This window comes from Hylobates moloch, unplaced genomic scaffold (assembly GCF_009828535.3).
Source record: "Hylobates moloch isolate HMO894 unplaced genomic scaffold, HMol_V3 SCAFFOLD_19, whole genome shotgun sequence".
In the NCBI taxonomy this organism is placed as follows: Eukaryota; Metazoa; Chordata; class Mammalia; order Primates; family Hylobatidae; genus Hylobates; species Hylobates moloch.
In genome coordinates this window covers 12152860-12169983 of record NW_026652294.1, presented here as the reverse complement: position 1 = coordinate 12169983, position 17124 = coordinate 12152860, and the positions used below count along the sequence as shown (strand labels likewise).

At 49.7% G+C, this 17124-nt stretch overlaps 1 protein-coding gene across 1 annotated transcript; it reads left to right on the top strand.

The window, feature by feature from the left end:
- The first annotated feature begins 1259 nt into the window (after nucleotides 1-1259).
- SEC14L3 (SEC14 like lipid binding 3) lies at nucleotides 1260-14022 on the top strand. The gene is made up of 12 exons (XM_032138803.2): nucleotides 1260-1372; nucleotides 2736-2811; nucleotides 3063-3106; nucleotides 3240-3299; nucleotides 4611-4799; nucleotides 6227-6322; nucleotides 6907-6967; nucleotides 8350-8433; nucleotides 11067-11173; nucleotides 11565-11704; nucleotides 11780-11949; nucleotides 13116-14022. The coding sequence occupies exons 1-12, from the start codon at nucleotides 1319-1321 to the stop codon at nucleotides 13235-13237; spliced, it is 1203 nt and encodes a 400-aa protein (XP_031994694.1). The 5' UTR covers nucleotides 1260-1318; the 3' UTR covers nucleotides 13238-14022.
- Nucleotides 14023-17124: the final 3102 nt, after the last annotated feature.

The window sequence follows — 17124 nt, the reverse complement described above, 5'->3', positions numbered from 1 at the left end:
AGGAATCCAATCTCTGTACATTACTGGCCTGGCAGGAAGTGGGTGTAGACAGCAGCTGGGGCTTTGCAGAAATTGAGGCTGGAATGTGAAATGGGGCAGGGCTGGGGTGTGGAGAGTTACCTAACTGTTCCTGAGTACATGCCATGGGCTCCCCAGCCAGAGGGAAATGGCCAGCATCAGCCTTGCCTTCTCCTTCTGGATCCAACTCTACGAGGAGCCCAGAGCAAGGAAGATGTCCCTGAGAAGATGTCTGATACTGACCAACATCTACTAGCCTAAAGAGACCCTGGGTTAGCCCAGAATAGAGGCCCATTGTAGCTCAGGGGTGGGTACCCAGGATGCCCCAGGAGTAGAGGACCTAGAAAAGTCCCAGGCAGAATGGTGTGGGCTAGCCCAGCTGCTGGGGCCGAGGCTAGCCCAGGGTTGGTTTCAGCCCATGCAGACCCCCTCAAGGCTCAGATGTGGCCATGTGGCCATATGGCCATGCTGCAGCCTCAAGCTGATGGTTTCTTCGGAGAGAGTCATGGATAACAGGGTCTCTCCCTTCCTGGAGCTGAAGCTTACAGCTCCCGGGGGAACCAGGAGAGCTGAAGGAGAGTATCCCTTAGATTCACACAACCCTTGACAGTCCCCGTGTCTCATTAGATCTTCCCTCCAACCACATAAGGAGGGCAGGGCAAGCATTAACAGCCCCATTTTATAAATGAAGCAAGTGACATTCAAAAGATGCCATCTGTCCTCTTCTTGACTGTGGACATTTGTTACAAAAGAAGGACCTGGGCCTCCCACCCCCAACAAAGTGAATGAACTGTTTACTACACTGACCAAGGCTCAGAATCCTACCCTGTCAGAGCTGGGTAAAGGGGGGTGATCTTTGCAGAATCCTAAGTGTGGGAAGACTGGGGCTCAGGGAGAAAGGGTACCCACAAGGAGCGGTCCTCATTCCCTGAAACTCCCCCTTCTCCAGGGCAGTGGTCACTGGAGGCCTGGGAGGGTCAGCGGGTTCTACAGGCACTCACCCTGGGCTCCAAGGTCACGAGAGGCCAGCCTCCCTTCCTCCCAGCTGCCTCCTCCTGGCAGGGGACCTCTGGCACACGCTCCATGCTTGCCTGCCCCCCCGGATCTGTCCCCAAGCCAAGCACGGGACCTCATTTAATCCCAGTTATGTAATGTGCAATTTAAACAGTTGGCCAATGAGGAGGCGCTTGGAGCCACACCCAGGAGTGGGGGCAAAAGGACCCAGCTGGGTCAGGGCTGACAAACTAGGCTTGGCCTCTTGCCTATAGTGGCCACCACTCCTCAAGCGTCAGCCAGCACCATGAGCGGGCGAGTTGGAGACCTGAGCCCCAAACAGGCAGAGACTCTGGCCAAGGTGAGAGCCCCTCCCCCTGGAGTTCTGGAAGACCAGGGGAAAGGGGCTGGGGGGTGGAAAGGAGTGGCCGGAATCCTGCCCCACTCAGTTGATTCAGCACGTCCTTGACATTGTCTCTTTGGTGTTACCTCTCAAAGGGTCAAGCCCCACAGTGCCCAGTGACATCAACCCTGTCCAGGGCGGGGGTTAAGGGACTAGCACCACTTCCAGGCAATAGTGTGGGTGGTGCCCACCCAAGTCAAGCCTGACTTCTTCTCATCCAGGAGCCAGAACCAGAGAGGTTTACCTGGCAGCCAGGTACCCCCCTTCCTCCCTCCCAGGCACCATAGGTAGGAGCTGAAAGATGCTGCTGGTCTGCCCTTTAACCCCTTCCTCTTTGGGATCCTGAAAGGTGACCAGTCTGTAAAGGCCCAAGAGACAGAGCAGAAAGTGTTGTCATTCAAAGAGCTAAAGGAGGAAGAGGACAAATAATTACTAACCATGTTTTAACAGAAGGAAGATGGGATGAAAAAAAGCAAATGTTTTGAGGGCTAACACATGGAGGGAACTAAGAATGCATCCAAACTCCAATCCACTTATTCCACCCAATTATTTATCCTTTTTTCTTCTTCTTCTTCTTCTTCTTCTTTTTTTTTTTTTTTTTTTTTTGAGATGGAGTCTCACTCTGTCATACAGGCGGGAGTGCTGTGGAGTGATCTCAGCTCACTGCAGCCTCCGTCTCCTGGGTTCAAGCAATTCTCCTGCCTCAGCCTCCTGAGTAGCTGGGATTACAGGCATGTGCCGCCACACCCAGCTAATTTTTGTATTTTTAGTAGAGATGAGTTTTCACCATGTTGGCCAGGCTGGTCTCAAACTCCTGACCTCAGGTGATCCACCAACCTCAGCCTTCTAAAGTGCTGGGATTACAGCCATGAGCCACTATACCTGGCCCATTTATCCCTTCTTTCATCCACCCATCCATCTTCCTACCCACCCATCTACCTATCCATCTTTCTTTCTCTCCATCACCCACCCATCTCTCCTCTGTCCATTCACTGACTTATCCACCCACCCACTCTCCGTCCATCCATCTGTCCATCCATCCATCCATTCATTCATTGATTTCTTCTTCCTTTTTCCATCTACCTACCCACTCACCCATCTTTTCTTCTTTCTAACCATTTATTCATCCATCTGTCCTCCTTCCATTCATCCACCTATCCAGTGATCCATCTGCCCTTCTATTCAACCATTAACCCATCCTTTCATCAATGTGGGCCATTTTGCATGTGGGAGGAAAGGAGAGGTTGTGAAAACAGTCTTTGAGTCTGGAGGCCAAGGCTTAATGTCAGAGAGCCACTTTAACCAGCATCTCTCTTGCCAGTTCCGAGAAAATATCCAGGATGTGCTTCCCGCCCTGCCCAACCCCGATGATTATTTCCTTCTACGCTGGCTCCGAGGTGAGGGCAGAGGTGGGAGAGGTTGGGATCAGGGGGCATCAAGAGGGGACTGGTCTCAACTGCTCCAGAGTGTCTCATGGCTCTCAGGGTCCATCCACACAATCTTGCTTCACATGTTCAGGTCCAGAGGAGGGAAGGGGGTAGGGGAGCAAGGTCTCACCCAGGCCCCCAGCATCCTCCATAGCTCCCACTGGCCAGGAGCAAGACAAGGCATCTTTCCTGCCTCACACCTTCCTTCTGTTTTCCCACAGCTCGGAATTTCGACTTGCAGAAGTCGGAGGCTATGCTCTGCAAGGTGAGACCTATCCATTCTGGAAATTTATAGAGGGGCTTTGTCAGGGGCAATCCATGCCTCAAGCCCCTCCTTCCATCCCCGTTCTCAGGGCACTGGGAGCCCAGTGGGGTCTTACCACTCATTTCCCTTTCAGTACATGGAGTTCCGGAAGACCATGGATATTGACCATATCCTTGATTGGCAGCCCCCAGAGGTGAGCCAACACCGCCAAACACCTCAGTCTTTCATGAACATACCACTCAAGGTCACTGGGGACCATGAATGAGGGGCAGCCAGCCTGAGAGGCCTGTGGAACCCGCGGGCCCACAGTCTCCTTTCCTATAGAAATAATGAATGTTTCCTGGGGGCTTGCAAGGTCCAGGCCTAGGTTAAGATGTTAGCAGCATGTGCTTCTTTAATCATCACAATGATGGATACTACTGTCCCCATTTTGTGGGTGAGGACACTGAAGCCCAGCAAAAATTAGGTAACTTGCCCACAGTCCCATAGCCCAAGGTAGGGCTGGGATTTACGCTTAGGCCTGTTTGGCCCCCCAAACCCAGGCTCTTAACCACCATGGTTAGCCTGTGCTTCTGTAACCCTGCCCCCTAGGGCATTGCCTAAAGCATCCTGTCTCAGTGAGAAAGAAGTTTAGCCCATCAAGGCACTGATGAGGACAGTGCCACCACTGGCATCTTAGTAGAGTAATGGTCACATCTTCACTTGTAGGGCATGTACCCTGAGCTGGGCACTCTGCTTTGCCAACTTTATCTCAGGGACTTTCCCCAAGAGTCCCAAGAGTGAGGGATTATCCAAACCATTTTACAAAAAAGGAGGTAGAATGGAGCTCAGAGAGGTGGTGTCACTTGCTCAAGGACACACAGTAGAGAAGCAGCAGTATCTGCTTTTTTTTTTTGGATGGGGTCTCACTCTGTTGCCAAGGCTAGTGTGCAGTGGCACGATCATGGCTCACTGCAACCTTGAACTCCTAGGCTCAAGTGATTCTCCCACCTCAGCCTCCCAAGTCTACAGATGTGTATTACCATGGCTGGCTATTTTATTTTATTTTTGTAGGGACAGGGTCTCTCTGTTGCCCAAGCTGGTCTCAAACTCCTGGCCTCAGGAGATCCCATCTGCCTCAACCTCCTGAGTAGCTGGGATTACAGGCATGAGCCTCCATGCCCAGCCAGTGTCTGTTTTTGAACCAGCTCTGTTAACCTTCAGAATCTGTGTTCTCCATCACTAAACCCAACTCTTCTCCACAGAAAGGGACATGGGAGACGTCGGGGGCAGACCTAAGAAGCCCAGGGGCCTGCTGAGACCTGGCTTTGCCATTTATCCTCGATGAGCAAGGCCCTCCCTTGCAGGACCTCAGCTTTCTCACCTGAGACAATAGCACTGCCTTCCGGGGAGGGACAGTGCTTTATACCATGGTGTGTGTGGGCTTGGGCCACCCAGGTCAGCCTGGTCTGGGATCTCAAAGGAGGTGTGTAATGCCAAGTTCTGTGCATCTTTTCATGCCCAGGTGATCCAGAAGTACATGCCTGGGGGCCTGTGTGGCTATGACCGTGATGGCTGCCCCGTGTGGTATGACATCATTGGGCCACTTGATCCCAAGGGGTTGCTCTTCTCAGTCACCAAGCAGGACCTGCTCAAGACCAAGATGAGGGACTGTGAGCGCATCCTGCATGAGTGTGACCTGCAGACACAGAGGGTGAGGCCCAGGCCAGGTGGGGTGGATGGCTGGGGCAGGTGAGGCTGCTGGGGGGATTGGTCTCAGAAACACACCTGTGTTCTCTACAACTACAGTCAGAGGGCTCTGGGGTCAAACACCAGCTCTGTTGCTTACCAGGTGTGTGGCCTTGAAAAGTCACAGTCACAGAAAGACAGTTTCTTGAAGGATACATTTGCTGGGAATATAACTCTTTTTTTTTTTTTTTTTTTTTTTTTTTCTTGAGACAGAGTCTCGCTCTGTCACCCAGGCTGGAGTGCAGTGGTGTGATCTTGGCTCACTGAAACCTCTGCTACGGGTTCAAGCGATTTTCCTGCCTCGGCCTCCTGAGTAGCTGGGATTACAGGCACCCACCACCACACCTGGCTAATTTTTGTGTTTTTAATAGAGACGGGGTTTCACCATGTTGGCCGGGATGGTCTCGATCTCCTGACCTTGTGATCCACCCGCCTCGGCCTCCCAAAGTTCTGGGATTACAGGCGTGAGCCACTGTACCGGGCCGGGAATAGAATTCTTGGTTGATGGATTTTTTTGTTTTGTTTTGTTTTGTTTTCAGTGTTTTGAATATGTCATTTCACCTGTCTGAGCCTCAGCTCCTTCACCTACAAAAGAGGGATATTAATAAATAATAGTTGCAAAAGCGAAATGAAATAATGCAAGTATGCAGTTTAGCACACAGGGCCTAATACATATTTCTCAACAATGATAGCTATTGCTATTCCCTCTGAGCCTTTCTTTGCCCTTGCTATTCCTTCTGTCTGAACAACCTTAGTTCCCACCACACACACATACTGCCCACAACTTTCCCTGACTTTCTCCTATCTATCCTTTAGGTCTGAAACTTAGATGTTACCTTCTCTGAGTCCCCCGCCTGGGTTAAATAACCTCTTCTGTATCCCTGAAGCTCTTGTGCTGACCTATCACAGCACTTATCATAGGATCCGAATGACCTGGTTGCTTGTCATCTCCCCAGCCAGACAGTGAACTTTTTAAGGACAAGAACTGTGGGTTATTAGGCACTATTCATTACATTTTAGTGTCCGGCACACCCAAAAAAAGTGCTTGATAAATATCAGTTTATATTTATCAGTTTATATTTATATTATGGAAAAATGGAGGATGAATAAATTAATGGCAACATGAACGGATGGATGGTTCAATTAATTGATGGGTAAATTGATATATACGGGGGTGGGTGGGTGGATGGATGGATGGATGGATGGATGGATGGATGGATGATGGATGGATGGATGGATGAGTGGGGAAATGCATTCACTGGTTTGTCTACTTGTTCCTTTGAGGACAGAGTTGGGGGCTAGAAGAAGCCCCAAGGGGTCATGTACTTGGATTACCATCTCCCAAGCCTACACCCTGAACTCCAGAACTACTTCTTGCTCTCATCCTTGCAGCTAGGGAAGAAGATTGAGACCATCGTGATGATATTTGACTGTGAGGGCCTGGGACTGAAACACTTCTGGAAACCTCTGGTAGAAGTGTACCAGGAGGTGAGGAGAAGGCCCAGGGCCACCCCCTACTTGCTTTGATGACCAGCTTGGCCTGCCATGACCCAGCTGCTTACTGAGAGCCAAGATTTAGTTTAGAAATGTCCTGGGCTCCCTCACTGTGACTCAAACCTCAGAAGGCCTTAATATGTTTCCTAGAAGATCCCACAGAATGGGTTTCAGGGACAACACTGTGCTGAGACCACACGTTCCAGCTTCCACCAAACCCTCTCCATGCTTGTTTCCTGACCTACGAAATGGGGATAGCAATGCAGGGATACTTCAGCAAGTTGTTATATAAAGTGTATATACACTGCTTGGCAAATAGTGAACATTTAATAAACAGTAGTCATTATTATACTACCATTATTATAATATTTACTAAAAATGATTATTATGTAATTATTATTAGAGTATGGTTATAATAGTTTGAGGTGAGAAGGTTCCCTCCAGAGGCCAGTGGAGGTGATGGCATGAAGGGAAACCCTCCAGAGCCATCTGAAACCTCCCAACAGGAGATTGCACAGGAGATGAAGGTAGGAGAAGATGCGACGTGCTCTCTGAAGGGATCTCTCTTGGTTCCACAGTTCTTTGGCCTCCTTGAAGAGAATTACCCAGAGACCCTGAAGTTCATGCTCATCGTGAAAGGTGTGTGACAAATGACTTCACTTACTTGTGCCTCTGTTTCCTCATCTATACGCAGAGGGTGATAACACTGTCTTTGTCCCAGGATTGTTGTGAGGCAGGTTGGTTTCTTGGCTGTATGCAAATCACTTAGAATGCCTGGCATAGAGTAAGTTCTCAATAAATGGTAACTTCTAGGGTTGGCCTTACTGCAAGAGAAGGCAGCTCCAGTCCCAGATCTCCCAGGGATCCTCCTTTATTTCTCCTGTCCATGATGATCTCTCCCTCCCCAGACTGCCTCTGGCACTGGCAACTAGTGCAGCCTTTCCTGTTTGCTGCCTTTTAGGGATCTCCAGCTGTTTTATTTGTGCTCATCCTGCTTTACTGGCTGAGTTTTCTGCTCCTTGAAGGCAGGGGCTGTGATTCTCCACTTTTGTTGTAGCCCTCACAGGCCTGGGTCCTTGGTGGGTGCTCCATAGGTATTTGGGTGATTGTTGTGGGTAGATGAAAGGATGGATGGATGTTTGGTGATTGGCTGGTTGGTTGATCAGTTGGTTGCTTGATTGGTTGTTCAGTTGACCGGCCAGTTGGATGCTTGGCTATTTGACTGACTGGTGGTTTGTTGGAGAATTGGCTGGCTGCTTGGTTGGCTAGTTCTTAGCTTGGTTGACTGATTGAGTGGCTGGTTGGCATTTTGGTTGGTAGGTTGTTTTGATGGCTGGTTAGTTGGTTGCCTGGTTAGCAGGTTGGTTAGTTGGTTGCCTGGTTTGTTGTTTGTCTGAATCTTAGATGGTTATTTGGATGGTGGCTGGCTGATTATTTGGATATTTGGCTGGCTAGTTATTTGGATGGTTGGCTGGCTGGTTATTTGACTGACTGGCTGGCTGGTTCTTTGGATGGTTGGATGACTGGTTATTTGGATGGTTGGCTGGCTAGAGAACACAGTTAGTTGAGTGGTTATCTGGCTGTTCCATTGGCTGATTGCTTTGCTGTTTGGCTGATTTGTTAGATGGTTGACTATTTGGTAGGTTGGCTGGTTAGAAGATAAATTGTTTGACTATTTGTTGTCAGTTGGCTGGTTTGTTGCATAGTTGGTTGGCTGTTTGGTAGGTTGGCTGGTTTATTGGTTGACTAAATAGGTGGCTGATTAGAAGTTTGAATGATTGGCTGGTTTGTTGGCTGAATGGCTGGTTGATGGTTGCATTGCATGATTGATGCATGAATGGTTAGTTGGCTGTTTGTTGGCTAGTTGACTGGTTGGTTGGATGGTTTGTTGGGTGCAGGACAGACACTGGAATTGGCCAGGGTTAGTCATGACTCCTCTGTATCATTGGCTATAACCATTATGGAGGGGGTTGCCCAATGTAATTCTTTTCTTCCCATTATCCTTACTTCTATCTCTCCAGCTACAAAACTGTTCCCTGTGGGCTACAACCTTATGAAGCCATTCCTGAGTGAGGACACCCGCAGGAAAATTATTGTGTTGGGAAGTAAGTAGTGCCAGCTCAATTTCCTGACCTCTATATGTGACCTTTGGAGTGAGGTTGTCCCATTACCCCATCTAGAACTCCACACATTAGGTTGGGTGCAGTGGCTCACGAATGTAATCCCAGTACTTTGGGAGGCTGAGGCAGGAGGATTGCTTGAGATCAGGAGGTTGAGACCAGCCACAGCAACATAGCAAGACCCCATCTCTACAAAAAATTTAAAAATTAGCTGGTTGTGATGGTGCGCACCTGTAATTCCAGCTACTTAGGAGGCTGAGGTGGGAGGATCACTTGAGCCCAGGAGTTTGAAGCTGCAGTGAGTCGTGTTCACACCACTGTACTCCAGCCTGGGCAATAGAGTGAGACCCTATCTCAAAAACAACAGAACTCTACACATCACCTAGTCAGAGGCTCCTTCTTCCCAACAGTGAAGTCGGTTTTACCCTAAAGAGTCTGTTACCTTTGCTCTTTTCCCTGCCATACCCCTTTGGTGGACAAGGCCTCCACACCTACCACCTCACTGGTTTCAGTTTGGTTGCTAGTCAATTTCTGGTATATAGGCCTCGGTTTCTTTTCAACACTCATAAGCTTAGTGCTTCCAAAGTCAACCTCGGCTGAAGAGGATGAGGCAGACGAGCAGAAAGAGTAGTCACAATTCAGAGAAAGGAGGCCCAACAAGAAAGGACTGGATAAATAAATAATGGTGCATTCATTTGATGAATTCTGGAGCACCCATGAGAAACAATGCTATGTGTGAATATTTAATGCCATGCAAATGTCTTTAAGTTTTTAAAAGTAGATTGTAAACTTATCTTCATAAGCATGAACTAAAATAAGATTAAACTAAAAGTATGATCTTATTTTTATGAAAACATATGTACAATAAATACATATTTCTAGAAGGAAAAACAACAAAATATTTATTTGTTGATAGTGAGAGATCGTGTGGTTTTTAATTTTATTACCTGTATTGTCTATGATTTCTAAACTGTATAATAATATGTATTAATTGTATAAATAGGAAAATAGTTGTGTTTACAAGTGACAGGCTGAGAGAAAGAGAGAGAAGGGAAATAGTTCTTAAACCCAAACCAATGACCCTGGCTTGGAGGAAAACTTCTCCCAAGCAGGATAGTCAGATCACAGAATCAGGAGAACTGAGGATCCAGGAGTGAGGAGGAGCTTATAAATCCTTACCTTCTCTTTCTTCCTGGTACCTGAGCCTCTGCCTCTACCCAATTCCACTGGGATGGGGAACTTGATAGATTATGAGGGCCTGGTTTGAAGGGTCCAGGCTTATGCCTTCTAAGCCTTCCAAAGCCTAGAGCAGCGTGGGTTACTAGCACAGTCCAGGCCTTAAGTCCACAGCCTCTGCCCCATGTGACTCTGCTCATTTGGTCCTGGTATGTGGGACATTGTGGTCTTCCCCTTAATCCCACTGTAGAGAATGAATCTCCCATGGCCAAAGTGAGGGGGTTTGGGGACTGGGTAGCCTGGATTAGCCATAAGGCTGAGGCATGGTAACAGCCAGGACCCAGAACTCTTAGAGCTTTACATAGGGCATGAAGAACATTATGGTCATGGTGATTAGGCAGAGGGAGGTGGGGAGGGTCCCTCCAAAGGCCCAGTGCTGTCCATCCACCACTAGGAGGTCTGACTTGGGCATGCCACTTACTTACAGAGTGATCCCAACAAGGCCGTTGACATCATTGAGCTCTAAAGTCTCCTTGAGGCAATTAGATAACTCTTAGCTTCACTGCTCATGACTGGAAGATCTTCAAGAATGTGCTGTTGGCTGGGCTTGGTGGCTCATGCCCGTAATCCCAGCACTTTGGGAGGCTGAGGCAGGTGGATCATGAGGTCAGGAGTTGAAGACCAGCCTGGCCAGGATTGTGAAACCCTGTCTCTACTAAAAATATAAAAATTAGCCAGTCATGGTGGTGGACACCTGTAATCCCAGCTACTCACGAAGCTGAGGTAGAGAACTGCTTGAACCCATGAGGCTGAGGTTGCAGTGAGCTGAGATCGCACCACTGCACTCCAGCCTGGGCGACAGAGCAAGACTCCGTCTCAAAAAAGAAAGAAAAAAAAAAAAGAATGTTCTGTAGGCTGGGCATGGTGGCTTACACCTGTAATCCCAACACTTTGGGAGGCCCAGGTAAGACAATCATTTGAGCCCAGGAGTTTGAGACTAGCTTGGGTAACACAGTGAAACCCTATCTCTACAAAAACAACAAAACAAAATAAAAATTAGCCAGGCATGGTGGTACATGCCTGTAGTCCCAGCTACTCAGGAGGCTGAGGTGGGAGGATCACTTGAGCCCAGGAGGTCGAGGCTGCAGTGAGCCATGATCATTCCTCTGCACTCCAGCCTGGACAACGGAGTGAGACACTGTCTCAAAGAAAAAAAAAAAAAGTACTGATTCATCTATCAAGGCGGGAAACACATTTCCACAGCAATACAATGCTGAGAAAGACACTTCCTATAGCCCCAGGCCTAGGACACTGGGGAATTGGCCCTGGCAGCCTACCTCCTGTAGGTCTTCTTCCCCAATTCAGGTCATCCTGGTGGGCGTGGGAGGCCAGTTGGTCCCCTCCCATGCTTGCTAACCACCCTTGAATCCCACTGCTCCCAGATAACTGGAAGGAAGGTTTGCTGAAACTCATCAGTCCTGAGGAACTGCCTGCCCAGTTTGGGGGCACCCTGACTGACCCAGATGGGAACCCCAAATGTTTAACCAAGGTACAAAGAGCCCTTCCCCGGGACAAGAGAGGTTCAAGGATTAAGCTGGATTCCCTTTCCACTCAGTCATTCATCCACAATTACCTACAGAGAGACCCCAAGAACTGGGTGTTAAGCTAATCAATACAACCCTCACCCTTACAGAGCTCTCAGCAGCTGTAAAGGCAAACAAGAAATAGGCGAATTTTAACCCAGAGGGATGAGCTGGAAGGGGAAGCTCCCAGCAGACGCACTGGCCCAGTTTGGAGGGTCAACGAAGGCTTGAGGAGGTGGGAGAGTGGGGCTAGGATGAAGAGGATACTTCCAGGAGGTGATGAAAGTGTCTCAGGCAGGAGAAACATGAACAATGGCCAGGAGAAGGGAGCAAGCCCATCTCATCCCATGTCCGCAGATTAACTATGGCGGGGAGATCCCCAAGTCCATGTACGTGCGGGACCAGGTGAAGACTCAGTACGAGCACTCGGTGCAGATCAACCGCGGCTCGTCACACCAAGTGGAATACGAGATCCTATTTCCAGGCTGCGTCCTCAGGTAGGGGCAGGCCCTAACCCCTCAGAGACCCATCAGGCTGAGCAGCAACCTATCTCCTCCCCCTCCCCCTGACAGGTGGCAGTTCTCATCTGACGGTGCGGACATCGGCTTCGGAGTTTTCCTGAAGACCAAGATGGGGGAGCGACAGCGGGCAGGGGAGATGACAGAAGTTCTACCCAGCCAGCGCTATAACGCCCACATGGTGCCCGAGGATGGGAGCCTCACCTGCTTGGAGGCCGGCGTCTGTAAGTCTGCCCCAGCTAGGACCTGGCTCTGAAAGGCTAGAGCCACCTGTCCCATGCTTTAGAGAAGGAAACAGAGGGGCAGTGACACACCTCCCCCATTCAGGGACACACAGCTTAGGTTAGCACCATTCATTCATACAGTTGCTCACTCAGTCCATATTCATGAGCACCTACTGTGCACCAGGAGCCAGAGACACACAGGCCCTGAAGGGACTGGGGGCACCTGGACCACAGAACACAGACAACAAGTGATAGGGCAGGTGTAGTTTTCCACATGAGGAAACCAAGCCTCTGAAAAATAAATCAACTTGTGCAGAGCCACAAAGCTGAGTGTGGTTCCAGGGTCTCACCCCAGCCTCAGGGTAGCTACATAGTCCTGGGCAAAAGTCTGACCAATCTGGGAAGGACCCTTGGTTTGCTCACCTGTGAGCCAGGAGTTACAATGCCTGCTTTTTCTTTTCTCTTTTTTTTTTTTTTTTGAGACAGAGTTTCACTCTTGTTGCCCAGGCTGGAGTGCGATGGTACAATCTCTGCTCACCGCAACCTCCGCCTCCCGGGTTCAAGCAATTCTCCTGCCTCAGCCTTCCGAGCAGCTGGGATTACAGGCATGTGCTACCACACTTAATTTTGTAATTTTAGTAGAGATGGGGTTTCTCCATGTTGGCCAGGCTGCTCTTGAACTCCTGACCTCAAGTGATCCACCCACCTTGGCCTCCCAAAGTGCTGGGATTATAGGTGTGAGCCACTGTGCCCGGCCAACACCTGCTTTTTGGGGTGGTTGTGATGAGGCAAACAGTGTCCAGCAGGCCTGCTCCAGAACCCCACTTCATCCAAGGGGGCTGGGAGGTCTCTGATGAACCCAACCACATGCCTTCACACCCCCGTCATGTGCGTCTCCAGGTGTGAGACAATGGGATGTAATGACCATTGTTCTTGATGCCAGTAAAGCCAGGCCTGGGCACATGCCAAGAGGAGGTTGGTGTCTGTTTACAGGACCTGCTTGGGTTGGCAGTTCCCATGGGGAAGGGAAGAGGCGTGGTGGGAGCTTGGCCCAGCTTGGCAAACAAAGCCAGTGGGAACACAAGCCTGTCCTCCTCCATGGCCAGGGGTGGAACAAAGAGTGTGTAAAGCCAAGCCCAATGCCCATCTTTCCATCTGTCCCCCAGATGTCCTACGCTTCGACAACACCTATAGCTTTGTCCACGCCAAGAAGGTCAGCTTCACAGTGGAGGTCCTGCTCCCCGACGAGGGCATGCAGAAATATGATAAGGAGCTCACCCCTGTCTAGGTGACTCCCTCACTTCTCAGAGACCTCCTAACCCTTTGATTTCTCTCTTTATATCCTATACTCCCTCCCTCCCTGAAATTGACTGTTAGTCCTCCTGACTCTGTGACATTAGTGAGTACAGAAAGAGATGCCCTGGGGAAAACTCATCTGCTGTGGTCAGATCAAGAAAGGTATGAGAGGCAGAACCTTGGAGGGTACCAAGGTTGCAGAAGAGGAAAAATCAAGGGTAATGGCAAGAAGTGGGTGTACGAAACTCAATAAACAGCAAAATGAATCCCCTAGCCTTTGTCCTCACCTACCCTGAGGCAGGTGTGTGTGCTTGAATTCCTTCCGTATGGCTGTGAGCAACTTGGGTTGGAGACATATCTAAATCCTTTTTACTTCCACTCCCTATATATAGTAGATGCTCAGTGTATATTTGTGGCATTGACTGGAGGACCAGAAGGTAGGGTGCGGGTGACTCAATGGCTATACATGATTAGGAGGAGCCTATGTGGGGTGGATTTCAGCACCTTGGACAGGAGCAGAGGTGTGGTGGGGTTGGATTCTCTTCTGGAGACCCAGACAATTCAGTCTCCAGATTTCTGGCAGTGGCTGTCTTTTGAAGGCCCCAGCCACAAAGGCCACATGCCTCTGATAGGAGCTGCCTACATCAGGCTTTATCTGACTTGCACGCTCAGCTTCCCACCCTAACCACTTCCCTTGTTGCACACAGCTTATGTTTTAGGGACTTTCCTGGAAGCAAAGGCAGGCACATCTGGCATAATCATAATAAAGAAAACAACAACTATTATTTGGCGAGTGCTCTCTGTGTACCAGAAACTGTGCCAAGAGCTTTGTGAGTTTAGCATGTTTTATTCTCATGCCAACCCCAAGGTACTTTATGCATAAGGAAACAGAGGCTCAGAGGGATGAAGCTACTCACTCAACATCTTACAGCTTGGGTGGCAGCTCCAGGACCTGGGGCAGGGGGTGTTCATTTGTTTGTTTGTTTGTTTGTTTTTTGAGACAGGGTCTCGCTCTGTCGCCCACCCAGGCTGGAGTGCCGTGGTACGATCATGGCTCACTGCAGTCTTGACCTCTTGGGCTCAAGCCATTCTCCCACCTCAGCCTCCTGAGTAGCTGGGACTACAGGTGGGCATCACCACACTTGGCTAATTTTTTGTATTTTTTTGTAGAGATGGGGTTTCCCCATGTTGTCTCAAGCTCCTGGCCTCAAGCGATTTGCCCCCAATCAGCCTCCCAAAGTGCTGGTTTAACAGGCCTCAGCCACCATGCCTGGCCTGTTTTTGTTTTGTTCACTCCAATGACATTGCTCTCAATTGCCTTCTAATACCGCCTCCTGCCTATAATCCCAGCCCTTGGGGAGGCTGAGATGGGAGGATCGCTTGAGCCTAGGAGTTTTAAACCAGTCTGGGCAACATAGCAAGACCACATCTCTATCAAAAAAAAAATTTAACATAGTAAGAATACGACCTCCTAAGATTCCACTTTTACAAAGGCAGTGAGAAGGCATGACTTATTTGTTCTAGACCTTCCAGTAGAAGTGTCCTGCATGTCACCCTCTCCAGTCCCTGTTTGTAGGTAGAGGAGGTGATAGGCCATAGAGACCCACAATACTTAAGCAGCTTGCCCAAGGAAACTCACAGCAGAGTGGGGAAGGGCTTGTGTTCCTCAGCCCAGCATCCTGTCCGCTGCTCACATGGCATCTGTGAAGCACAACCCCCTGACACTCGCCATGTCCTGGGTGACTAGGGGAAAGGCCAGGACTCCAGAGTTTCCTTCCCAACTTTCTGCTGTGATTCAGGGACATGAAGAGGCTGGCTTGAGCCCCAGCCCCTGACACAACTCTTGCCAGGGGGAGCCAGATCACACCAGGGAATGGGGATGAATGGGAACCAAAGGCTGGTGCCGTGAGAGGTTCCTTGGAAACAAACGAAGAGAGGGCTGAGCTCATCCATGGGCAGGCTATGAGGTCTGACTCAGGCTAGTCAAGCAAATATTCAGCAGCAGCAAGCACTTTCCCACATGCACTTATGGGTGCAAAATCTGCTATCTGCTTTATGGATGGGAAACTGAGCTCCCAAAGGCACTGGCCTTGTACCTTCAGCCTGCAGGTGGCAGAAATAAGCCTGGAGCTAAGGCTGCCCCTTACCCGGTCACCTCTTCACCCCCACCACTCTTCCATAACAATTCGTCAGAATGGGACAAGACTGCCTTCTTCCTAAGCTGGCAGGGAAGGAGGAGGGAGAAGGAAGGAGAAAGGAAAAAGGAAGGAAGACAAGAGAACATGAGGGTTGTCAGATTTAGAAAGGAAAAAAAAAAAGCATGGCCAGGTGCAGTAGCTCATGCCTATAATCCCAACACTTTAGGAGGCCAAAGCAGGCAGATCACTTGACATCAGGAGTTCGAGACCAGCTTGGCCAACATGGTGAAACCCCGTCTCTACTAAAAATACAAAATTTAGCCTGGGGAGGTAGTGCACACCTGTACTCTCAGCTCCTCAGAAGGCTGAGGCAGGAGAATCTCTTGAATCCAGGAGGCGGAGATTGCAGTGAGCTGAGATCACACCACTGCACTCCAGCCTGAGCAACAGACCGAGACTCCATCTAAAAAAAAAAAAAAAAAAAAAGGGACATACTTAAAACGTATCCATTGTTTATCTAAAATTAAAATTGACCTATGCATCTTATATTTTATCTGACAATCCTACCAATGAGGGAAGATGGAGGGAGGAGAGGAAAGGGAGGAGGATGGAAAGAGGGGGATGGGTTCACCCTCTTGGAAGACGGTGGGAGCACCCACAATTTGGGCCAATGATGTCATGGAATCCTTGGGAGAGGATGGCTTAGTGTGAGTGATGCAGGGTCGGGGGACAGGGTGGTCTCACCCTCGACCACCAAAGGAAAGGCCCCGATGCTGAAGCAGGGTCTGCGGTGGAGAGCGTGGACCCTTTGTGCCCCTGGGACTAAGATGAGCAGTGCTGTTGCCAGAGCTCCTCTGCGGCAGCTGAGCGGAGGGGACTTGCACCAGGAGGTGGAGCAGTGCAAAGAACCTAAGGCCAGGGCCAGAGCTGAGATCTGCAAAGTCCCCCTCAGCATCCACCGAAGCCCACCCCCGGCAAACCAGCTCCCACTGTGTGCACAAAGCCAGTAAGAGGCAGGCTTCCCAAGCTCCAGCCTCCAGCCTCCAGTCTTACTCAGGGTCTAGACGCTGAGCTCCAGTCCTGAATCTCCAGGAGGCAGCACTGGGGAAGGAAAGAGACCCACTTTGCAGCTTTGGCCAATGGCCACTAATAGAGTTTGGATATGTGTCCCCTCCAAATCTCAGGAGGAAATGTGGCCCCCAATGTTGGAGGTGGGGCCTAGTGGGAGGTGTTTGGGTCATGGGGGTAGATCCTTCATGAATGGCTTGGTGCCTGCCCTGCCATAATGAGTGAGTTCTTACTCTACAGTTGCTTAAGAGAGCCTGGCACCCCTCCCCTCTTCTTGCTCCCTTCCTCTCATCATGTGACATGCTAGCTCCCCTTCCTCTTCTGCTATGAGTGAACGCTTCCTGAAGCCCTCACCAGAAGCTGAGCAGATGCTGGCGCCATGCTTTCTGTATATCCTGCAGAACAATGGGCCAAGTAAACCTCTTTTCTTTGTAAATTACCCAGCCTCCAATATTCCTTTTTTTGTGTTTGTGTTTGGTGTTTTTTTTTTTTTTTTTTTTTTTTTTTGAGACAGGGTCTCACTCTGTCGCCCAGGCGGGAATGCAGTGGCGCGATCTCAGCTCACTGCAACCTCCACCTCCCGGGTTAAAGCAACTCTCCCACTTCAACCTCCCAAGTAGCAGGGAACACATGTGCCTGCCACCATGCCTGGCTAATTTTTGTATTTTTAGTA